The sequence below is a fragment of the Acomys minous genome (genome assembly GCF_964271855.1).
Source record: "Acomys minous genome assembly, chromosome: 9".
Classification (NCBI taxonomy): domain Eukaryota; kingdom Metazoa; phylum Chordata; class Mammalia; order Rodentia; family Muridae; genus Acomys; species Acomys minous.
In genome coordinates this window covers 17,743,535-17,755,439 of record NC_140490.1, presented here as the reverse complement: position 1 = coordinate 17,755,439, position 11,905 = coordinate 17,743,535, and the positions used below count along the sequence as shown (strand labels likewise).

The 11,905-nt window shown below is 37.4% G+C and overlaps 1 protein-coding gene across 7 annotated transcripts in view; it reads right to left on the bottom strand.

Moving 5' to 3' along the window:
* The window catches only part of ANKRD28 (ankyrin repeat domain 28), a 161,233-nt gene that overhangs the window by 61,007 nt on the left and 88,321 nt on the right, over nt 1–11,905 (bottom strand). For all 7 annotated transcript variants that reach the window (XR_014782135.1, XM_084796848.1, XM_084796849.1 and 4 more), the window contains one exon: nt 7,146–7,224. Coding sequence is in view for 6 of the 7 variants with exons in the window: in XM_084796848.1 (XP_084652974.1) it covers nt 7,146–7,224 (79 nt within the window). In the remaining variant the exon portion in view is untranslated. The remainder of the gene's footprint in view (nt 1–7,145; nt 7,225–11,905) is intronic.

Below are 11,905 nucleotides of genomic sequence, written 5' to 3'. Positions count from 1 at the left end.
ACAAATCAGAGTCAAGTACTGCTAGAATTCCTACTTTCTAATTCTTACACTGTTTCTGTGTTTTTAAGTGCGGGGGTCCAGGGGATGAATAATCACGTGCAGGGACTATGTAGTTCTAATACTTACAGCTACAAGAGGAACCTTCTAAACAGTGTGGTGAACCCCCTGAAACTAAGTTGCATCATCTCTAAAACACATTTTGTAATACTTTGGTACAAAAATTATCACAAATAAACCCCGTACATACTGTATATGTGTTGAAGATAGATTTAGAAAACATGAAGAAACAACTGTAGCAATTAAAAATTTGAGAGTAGTTGAATTCTCTGTAGGAATCAACAGTGACAAAGAAGACAGAACAAGAGCCAATGGGAGAGCTTGCTCAAGAATGCTGAGCTAGAAGGACGGACTCAAGTCAAGAAAATAGAGAACTAATCCGAGAGAGTAGTGCACGCATTTAAGAACACCCTGTAGTGCTGGGATCTAATTCAGGGCCTTGCACATGCCACACAAGTGCGCTCCCAATGAGGCATACCTCAGACCAGAGGACACTCATGTAATAAATATTTAGGTAGCCACCTGCCAGGTCCCTAAAGGCCAACAAGGCTAAGGCAAAAAACCTGGCTGGAGTGCAGTCAGACAGACTGTCTTTGAGCCTAGGTTTAAGCATTCATAATGTTCACTTTTGGGGGAAGGCTTAAGTTCTAGACTTAGTGAAGGACAATGTGGTCTTTCATTCTCTCACTTGCGTGCTGAGAGGGTCCATGGTTCTCTATGATCCTTATGGCTCTTTCTACATGAATACTTGTGTCCACATATATATCTACACGTAGTAACAATACAGGCCTGAAGGTACAGACACAGACAACTAGTGGAGGTAGTACTTGGGTCAGCAAAGGAAAAAAACAAAACAAACAAACAAACAAACACCTCATAAATGCCTCCAAGAAGTAAGCTTTAAAGTAATGACGAGAGAATATAATGTTACTGTCACAAAAACAAGGAGGCTCGCCATGTGCTAACAGAGCTTTGAAAAATAAAGTTAAAAAAATCAGAAACTATAAATAATATGTTTTACTTTAAATTAGAAATAGAAGAGACAGCTAGGCGCATACCTGTAATCCCAGTACCCAGGGAGGCAGAGGCAAGTGGGCCTCTGTGAGTTCACCAGGACAGCCTGGTCTACAAAGTGAGACTAGGACAGCCAAGGCTACACAGAGAAACCCTGTCTCAAAACAAACAAACAAACTACAAAAGATAAACAAAATAAAACCAACCCACAAGCCCCTCCCAAAAAGAATTAGGAAGAGAAAAATCTATATTCATATTTGGCTAATATGAATACTGAAACTGTAGAGGATGACAAGATATTAAAACAGTAGATACTTGAGTGGTTGGTTCGTTATGGGGTACACTGAATATTGGGTAGGCATTTAAAAGACTGGGGGAGCGACTTCATTATTATTATAGTTTCCATTATTTTCTACATATATATGTATAATATATATACCATTCTATACTTAAAACATTTAAGAAAAAATAGTGACCATGAAAAATTCCAAGAATTTGGCTTCAAGAACAAACAATAAAAAACAAATGCAGGGATTGGATATTTTCTTTTAAGACTTTCTTTTGGGTTATCAGATATATAATTTAATGTTACACTAAGGAGATCAAAATTCCAAAGAAAGCTCCCTGTTCATTCTGTCTTGTTCTGACAGTCTTTTTTTCTTCTTCATAGTAATAACAATCAAAATTAACTTATTGAAACAACTGCTACTTGGAACAAGCAATACAAAAACATAGGGCTTGTTTAATGATAAGATTTTAAATTTCTGATGCTTTTTTTTTAAAAGAAGACAGCTATCTTTTATTATATCCTGCGCTGCTTTTAAAAGCACTAATCACATGCTTTAATTTATTGTAATGTAAAGGCCAACTTAAGAAAAATAACCTGTAGGTACCAATGAAAATGGCCCCTTTCTTACACACATGCATTGAATTATATGTGACTTGCATACTAACAACCATGACATAGTGATGCCCATTTTCAAGAACAGTAGTTGGCTGTTTCTATCAAAGGAAATAAATAAGAACAACAACAACAATAATGTAGAGCCACAAGCACAGCAGCACATTTTGATATTTCAGATTCCTGGAGTCTCTTTTGGTAAACTCTCCAAAGGCAATAGATTTCTGTTCTACAAAGAACTCTAAGGTTATCTATACATTACTATGTGCATTAGACAGCAAAGCCATTCTAACAATGCAAAAGACACAGCCTGAGTAAAGTTAAATCATACAACAGCTAGTCAAGAGTATAAAATACTAGCCAGAAAGAGTAACAAGGAAGACAGGGAAACAGAAAAGAAAACAAAAATGGGGAGGAGAGAAAGAAAGAGTATTATATCCCCTTAAATCATACTGTCTTTGTAGAGAGGGGAAACAAAACAAAACAAAACAAAACAAAACAAAACAAGACAGAAACCCACAGCGGCCTTTAGCAGTATCATGACATGTTTTATACATGACAAAAGATAAAACCTGTGAGCTATAAAGATGCTAAGTCACCAAGAAAAGATTAATTTATTCACTATGTCCTGGTCATTCAAACAAAAGCTATATGCTAGCAAACCCATCTCCACTGCCCTCTAGGTTACTGGTCGATGTTTTGGCAAGAGAAACTACTACAAATTATCTGAAGGCAAAGAAGAAAGTAGTTTAAGGAAGATGGCATTGATGACTATTTTAACCGCTGGGCCATTTCTCTAGTCCCCAATAAATAGTTCTCAAAGAATCAATGAAAATATTTCTTAAAGAACAAGAAGAAGTGTGGACACAGATGCAGACAGGCTGAAAGCAGAAGGAGAAGGCCTCTATTCACAACTCAAGGAAAGAGGCACAGAACAGATCCTTTTCCTTTAAGAAAGAAGTAATCCTGCCCATGTTGTTTAAGCTACCTGTTTGATGGCACTTTTCCTTTTAATGACAGCCCTGGCTAATACTCTTAGGTTGCAAGCTTTTGAGTTGTGCACACTTTAGGTCTAATTCCTAAGAACAGAAATACCAAATTCCTATTCTGTATTAAAAATAATTTTCTATAAGAGGTCAATGAAATGAATTTTTGAATAATGCTTTCCATATGCTAAAAGGCTAGATATATCTGCTAAAACATGATTTAAATGGAAGCATTAAATCACCAGCTTCCAAACAAAATATCTATTCTTAAGTGATGAGAAAATTAAGTCTTTTGGAGCAACATTACAGAATAAAAATTAATCTGTATGCAAATTTTACCCAATGTGCCATGATAATGATAATGAAAAAGAGGGATAAGGAAAAAGAGATTCAGATTATGGCGGAGTTAATATGAGTTGAACAGAATATCTGAGTCTGAATTCTGGCTCTAGCTTTTCAGTTACAATAGTAGAAGCTTCAGTCATAAGTAATGCTGCTAAAAAATGCTAACTGTCTTACTTTTCTTCTTTTGTAATACTCTCATATAGCTGAGGGTAAAATAGGATAAAGGGCTAATTTTAGTACAGTATTAAAGAGATAGAGTAATTACTTGTTCCTTGCTGTTATTATTTTTCTTCTTCTAAAACAATTATTAATTCCAGTGGATCTCAGCTTAACTATAGATTTTGAGAAAGCCTGGTTACGTGTACCATGTCAAAAACAACACTATTTACTTACAAATACCGGAGATGCATCATGCAGAAATATTTATTTTCCAATGAATTTAATTTGACTACAAATTTTAAGACATTTAATCTTAAAACAAGTCACCAAAAATAAAATAATAAGAAGAAACACCACCTTCAAAGAAGGAAACAATTACTACTAGCCATGGTGGTTTGAATGAGATGTTCTCTATAAGGCCTGGGCCTTTGAATACTTGGTCTCAAGTTGGTAGCCCAGCTTAGAGATTCAGATGTTGCCTAGCTGAATGAAGAGTGTCACTGGGGGCAGTTTTGAGGTTTCAAACGGTTACACCATTCCTAGTTCACACTGTTTCTTGTTTGTGGGTGAGATGTGAGTCCTGAATGCTCAGCTTCCAGCTGCCACATCTACTACCTGCTGTCAGGCTGTCCCCACCATTGTGGACCATAATCCTCTAGAACTGTAAGCCTAAAGTAAACCTTTCCTTCTGTAAATTGTCTTGGTTATGGTGTCTTACCACAGCAACAGAACAATAACTAATACAGAAATTGGTACTGGGGCAGGGGCTACTGCTGTGACCAAACCAAATAACCCAGTTGAGAAATGGGGCTCAGAACTAAACAGAATTCTCAACAGAGGAATATCGAATGGCTGAGAAACACTTAAAGAAGTGCTCAGTGTCCTTAGTCATCAGGGAAATGCAAATCAAAACAACTCTGAGATTCCATCTTACACCCAATGGCTAAGATCAAAAATTCAAGTGACACTACATGCCGGCGAGGATGTGGAGAGAGAGGAACACTCCTTCATTGCAGCCACTCTGGAAATCTATCTGGGGCTATCTCAGAAAACTGGGAATAGGGCTTCCTCAAGACCCAGCTATTCCACTCCTTGGAATATACCCAGAAGATGCTCCAGCACACAACAAGGACATATGTCCAATCATGTTCATAATAGCCAGAACATGGAAACAGCCTAAATGTCCCTCAGTAGAAGAATGAGTAAAGAAACTGTGGTGCATTTATACTATGGAATACTACTCAGCTATTAAAAACGAGGAAATCCCGAAATTTGTGGACAAATGGATTGAACTAGAAATGATCATAATGAGTGAGTTAACCCAGAAGCAGAAAGAGTCAAATGGTATATACTACCTCATATCTGGACAGTAGCCCAAGGGGCATGTCCCATGAAAGTCTTCATTTACCAGAAAAGTTGGACAAAGAGGAGGGCATCCTACTGGGACTCTAGGTGAGGGAAGTATGGGAGAATGGGGAAATAGAAGGATCCAGAGGGTCCTAGAAACCTACAAGAAGAACATTATGATGGGTGGATCTGGGCCCAGGGGTCCTGCTCAAACTATGGCACCAGCCAAGGACAATACAGGAAGTAAACTTTGAACCCCTACCCAGATCTAGCCAATGGACAGGACATTCTCCACAGTTGAGTGAAGAGTGGGGTCTGACTTTCACATGAACTCTGGTGCCCCATATTTGACCACGTCCCCTGGATGGGGAGGCCTAGTGGCACTCAGAGAAAGGATAGCAGGCTACCAAGAAGAGACTTGATACCCTATGAGCATATACAGGGGAAGGAGGTCCCCCTCAGTCACAGTCATAGGGGAGGGGAGTAGGGGGAAAGCAGGAGGGAGGGAGGAATGGGAGGATACAAGGGATGGGATAACAATTGAGATATAATATGAATAAATTAATAAAATATATTTAAAAGAAGAAAAGAAAAAAGCTGTGTGGTTTCCTGTGCTCGCTTTCTCTACTTCCTGTTTCTGCTTTGGAATGTGAGCTGTCATATTCCAGCCTTCATGTCTGACTCCTCTTGTATGCTGTCTTCATCATTATGTACCCTACAAACCATAAGCCCCAAATAAATCCTTCTTCCTGTAAGTTAACTGGTTATGGTGTTTATCATGGAGTAAAAAAAGTAACACATGACTATAAACCCACATATAAAAAATGTCTACCTAATATAGGAAAATATGTACCCAATGAGGATGGATACTGACTCAAGTGAAGCTTCTTCAGTTACAGGGAAGGCTACTGAGTTCTCTAAAAGAACATTTTTGTACTAGTGTCACTGTGTTCCTTTCTCTTGGCTGTGTATATTCTAAAATCCCAAGCAATCTTTCAGATCATCTAGAGCTATCTGGGTCATCTCTCCACAAAAGAACACTGCGCTAAAGAAGAGATCAAGCAGGCAACTTGATTAGTTTTTAAACTAGTGGTGATGAAGAGGGGTTAAAGGTCAATCACCAGCAGATCACAATAAAAGCCTATGGGCTTGAGGAAAACCAGTCACTTTAAGTTCCAATTGTATATTCAATAAAGCGGACTGTCCTGATACAAAAACCAAAGTACACTTGGTCTGAATAAGCCCACCTGAACTGTAGTTAGTTATTACACACCTTTTTATTTGGTAACTAAAACCCAATACTGGAAATAATTCACTTTTAAAAGAAAGAGACTGAGTCTGACTCAACTCTAGCACCTGAAGTTTCTTCTAGGCATAAAACTTTTATGAATTGGGGATATGAACCTCTCCATACAGGATCATATAAAACTGTGTGTATTTGAATAAAAACAAATAGAAATCTTAAAAATAAAACTGACAGAAGTAGGTATCAAAAGTCCTAGACATAAAAACCAACAAAACCATGCTGTTTCTTATGTTTGTGTGTTTTGTGTTTTTTGTTTGTGTGTTTGTTTGTTTGTTTTTGGGCACATTTTGTAGACCAGGTTGGCCTCGAACTCACATTGATCGACCTGCCTCTGTCTCCCGAGTGCTGGGATTACAAGCATGTGCCACCACACCTGGCTCAACCATGCTGTTTATTACACAGCCATTTTCTTATTTATCTCTTCATATATGCTGTGCATATGTCTATAATATGTGTATGTATGCTTGTAAGCAGCCAAGTATATGTGTGCACGTATGCATGTGCTATGGGGCATGTGTGGTAGTCAGAAGACAACCTCAAGTGTTGGTACCTTCCTTCCACTGTGTTTGAAAAAGGGCTACCTTTATTGTTCATCATCGCATATTACATATTACAGGCCGGCCTTACATTTCTGTATACATTAAGGCTTATTTCTTACCGTCTAGCTGCTTGGCCAATATTACCACTATTACCCTCTCTCCTCTGGAGAAGTCACATTTGGAGAGATTGTCTCCTTGTAACTTTGTGTTCAATGAGGCCCATTAAAATTCCAATATATAAGGCCTTTTATAACATTTATCTCCTTCTTATTCCTCCTTATCTATGTTTTTCACTTTTCCATAGTAGAAAGTCTGTAAGGACAGCAACCCTTGGTGTACTTGTTAAGTACTCTAAGCCCTAGAACAGGTTGTATGATTAGAGTGAAACCAATATTAAGAAATAGGTTAAGCATTTAGTGGGCGGTCTGGCTTGAGAAACACTAAATATGACAAAACTAAACAACATGAACTCATCACAGGAGTTTCCATACCAGATAAAATAAGCAGTTCAATGATTTCTGCATCTCCAAGGTAGGCAGCAGCATGCAAAGGCGTTCTTTTCTCATTGTCCTGTGGAAAGATGAAATAGCACTTTTAACATAATAAAAAAAAACTTAATATAGTTTAAATGAAATAAAAACATTATTTACTATCAAATTTTTATTTCCACAACTCTACTCAGCAAGTCTTATCAACAAAACATAGGGTGATTCATGACTAAGATGAGTAAAAGCCTTTACAAATGTACTTGCCTATAAAAACATGCCTTAAGTTGAACCATCTGGTTCTATTTTGAAGATCTGAAATGAAACAAATTCCAAAAGGTTTCCAGTGGTGACATGACCCCACAAATGAAAATTTAACTTTGAAGAAATTTTGTTTCACAAGAATTTTACATATGAAACAATTATAATAAAAAATTATCCTCAGCTGATGTGTATAAGGCATGTGAGATGGTAAGTTTCATGATTTAGACTTTGAGTCTCGTCCTCCAAACAATCCCCTGGAATGATGGATGGATGGACATCCCCAAGGATTTTTAAAAATCTGAAATATCACATACTCTGGTTCCAAGAATTTTAGAGAAGTGATATTCAACCTGTATAAAGCCCATCACAGAATAAATAAAAATATAGACAAGGAAAACAGTTTAAGACTTTATTGATGCATATACTGCAATTGGACACATACACACACACACAGTTATTTCAAGACAGGGTCTCACTATGTAGACCAGACTGGCCTCAAACTTAGAGATCTCCACCTGCCTCTGCCTCCCAAGTGCTGGGGTTAAAGGAGTGCACCAGTATACCCAACTTGAGCAAGTCTTTTTTATACGCTACTTTTCTGTTTGCCAATACACTTCCACAATTTTAAAACAGTTTAGAATTGTCAGCTTAACACATGAAATACAAATGTCAATCAATCAGATACTTTACTAATCAAAAGGTTTCCATAGGAATATTCATGGGGCATAGGAAAAAATGTTTTTGGAATTTAGAGTTATCCTTTAACACAACACTAAGGTTAGTCTTAATGTTTCTATTTGTTTTTACTTTCATAACCAAACTACATACATATCTGTTTTAATATTAAAAAATACAAGTTTTCAAAATCTTCCTCCAGAAAGGGGAGCTACATCAATGCACAGCTTTGTAATTCTCTCCCTCCAAAACAAGTGCACTCCAATTGAGGAAGCAAGGTATACTAAAATAAAGTCACATGATGAGATTTTAAATTAATATACCACATACAAAATTACAATGGACTATTAGTATCATGGCTGTTTTTAAAAAGTATTTATTTAGAGATAATTATTTTGATATTTACACTTAGTATTGTTGATAAGGGCCTTTATAGTAGTTTCTCCCAATATGTTCGTCTCACTGTGTGTAGAAAGCATGTTGTAGCTCACCGTTTAACCACATGAGAGGTTATATCCCTAAATTACTTGAAGTTATGATAATTATACTTATGTGGACCAATAACAGAGGAGTGAAGTCAACTCACAGATCATCTTCATCTTAAAAGGTCACTAACTGTCAAGCTGGGCGACTACATGCATATAGCACCATCTGGGAGGCTGAGGCAGAGAAATCATAGTTCAGGCTAAACTAGATAGCAAGATTTTGTCAAAAAAAAAAAAAAAACCTAAAATGAAATCAAGCAAACAAACAAAACACTAGCTTATAGCTTGATTATTTTTCCCCACTTCTCACATGCTGAAAGGCAGATATGAAACTGAGGCAACTTTGAACTTGTAGATGTAGGCCAGTATCACCGCAGACTGTCAAACAGGATTTTGAATGATCTCAAAATCTGAACCTTCTTGTAACACTGACTTCTAGACTACTTAGAAAAATAGCATATCATCCCAGCACTCATGATGGGGGTTAGGGTGTATGTGTGGATTCATGGTTGTGTATGTGTGCATGTGGAGGCCAGATGTCAACCACAGGAGCCACTCATCAAGAGCTGTCTGCTTTGTTCAGACAGGATCAGTCACCGGGACCTGGAGCTTGCTGGTTAGGAGAGGCTGGCCGAGGACTCCCAGCTTCCTAGTGCTGGCATTCATGCACCAGCACACCTTCCTTTTATGTGGGTGCTATACATCAAACTCTGTCCAACAAGCACTTTACCCACTGAGCTATCTGCTCAGCCTCAAGATTTTAAAAATAATAAATTTACTTGATTTTGTAATAATTTTCTAGTTTGAGGATCTCTAAGTCACACGAAGGAAGAAGGGCTGAGAATCGGGTTGGGGAGGGAGGCTGAGCAATACGATATAAAAATACTACACAGGAAATTCGTTTAGTGTCGTTAATGTTAAATGAGTTAGCAAGCTAAGAGAGCTTTTAATCTCTACGACCAGAGTTAGAATCTATGGCATCATGTTTCTATTCTAACTGTCACCCCAGGAAATGGAATAGATGGAGAGAGAAGTTGTTCACATGGAATACCTAGCAAACATCGGGAGAGAAAGATTTACTCAAAGCCAAATATTAATTTAGACATGTTCTTAAAAGGAACTCTTTGCCTAGGCTTTTTGGTGTTACCCATTAACCAAACAAACATTGATAAATGAAAATGTGATTAGACCTAGTCAAATAGAAAAACATCTCTAAGGCAATGAATAAATATGACAGAAAGCACGATGACACAGAAGGGGAGTCATCCATGTCTAAGAGATGCCTGGAACTCTATGACTCAGTGCTTGGAATACTATGATGCTATTTTGACTCATGAACGTAATATTCCTCTATGTAAATTAAAATAAAAAGAGGGAATTAAGTAATAATGAAAGAAAAATAAAGATCTTATTTTACTTTATTACAGCTCAACACTGAAAATTAGGCAATAAAATAGCTAAAATTTCCTTTAGTAAAATAGGGCTTTAAAAATTACTTCTTTTTTAAAATGAAGAAATTTCAACCTGTTTAGTCTATCATTCTGGGAAGCAAAATGCTGAAAATAAATGAGATGTCCCTTAAATGGTTACTTAAATAACACAACACAAGAAGCTCTTAATCAGCCTTTATTTAACTAACTCACATGATTAACCAATATTCTTAGTTTCTTAGATAAAATGAATAATTAGTTTTTGCACATGAGGTACTTTGACTCACTAGTAAATCCACACGCTCTTGATCATACAATGGGGGTCTGTGTTTGCCAAGGCTGAAATGTATTTGTAATTTATGTATACGAGGTTTATTTAAATAACATTTAAACTGATAGATCAGGAATAAAGAATCAAATATTTCCATGATCAATAGGCTAAATGTTATTTTTAAAATTTAATAAAGGACAGTTAGAAAAACCTTTAAAGAGTGCTAGAGAATCGAAAGGGTTAGACAACTGAAACAATGAGCTGTCTGCATTAGTGAGAAGAAGAGTGCAGATCTCAGGAGGTTCACTCTAAGACTGGGTTTGTCCTGAGAGTCTCCCTATGTCGTGCAGGCTAACCTAGAATTTATTATGTAATTCATGTAGGCCTCAAACTCAAGATCATCCTGTCTCTGCTTTCACAGTGAGCTTATAGGCATGTGCCACCAGGCTTGTCTTAAGATGGGCAGTTCGGGGCTTAATTCCTTTTCCACTTAAAGAAACTCAAAATGGAAGGTACGGATAACGTATTGTGGGAATAGTCCAAGAAAAATATCCCTATTACCGAGTTCCACATTATTAGTGAAAAACCTTGCGCTTAATTAAAAACTAAGCCCTGGTGACTATACTGGCACACTGAAATGCTAGCAATATCATCCTTCTAACAAGTCAGAAGAGAGGACTCCTAATTGGACAGCTACATGATGGTATGTTGTGCTTACAATTTAAAATAAGAAGCAGGGACCTTAAAAAAGCAAAACCACTTGCCACCAAGCCTGATGACCTGGGTTCAGTCTCTGGAGCCCACATGGCAGGAGAGAGAATAGCCTACACATATTTGCCATGTACACAGCACACACACCCCACACATACAGAGAAGGGGGAAGGAGGAGAGAATGACTAAATAGATATAATTTTTAAAATTCAAACAAGAAGTAGATTTCAATGTCCTTCATCAATGGAACAATCTCTACTACATGATATAGTCCTGGAGCACCTGCGTATAAAGGTTTTACACATACTTAAGCTTGAGTAAGTATTACGTATCCCTGAGATATTACTTTGAAATAATACAGTGGCAGGAAGAAAGCTGGAAGAGAAGGGTCTGAAGTATGAAAAGTGTTCTTAAGTAATGTTTGGAGTTCTTACCATGTACTTGTTAAAAAATAAAATAAAATAAAATAAAGATGTCATCAGAGTGACTGAATAGAGTTGTCTTCTGTTCACTGCTGTAAGCTCCACTCCTTCCCCCCCTTTCCCAAAAGAAACAGACTGTACCATAATGAAGTCATGACTCTGGCTGGAGCAGTGGGACTGTCGTGGAGCACAAAGTCCCCAACCAGCACTGAAGAGAAGAGTAGAGTGTATTTGTTGTCTCTTCCCTGAACTCATTCCTCTACCATGACCGACAGCTAAGATGGATTTCTTAACAAGAAATGAAAAACTAGACATCAACTGTCTCTATTGCCCTACAGGAACTACACAGATGCTTCCTGTGGACCTCATAGGCTCTTTAAAATTTAGAAATTTGCTTGGGGTTTATGTGATTTTATTACCAGAGTAGGAGCCCATGATATATATTCACAACCATCATCTAATCCACTACAGCTTCAAGCCATCTGGAAACTGGACCCAGTGTTAGCGT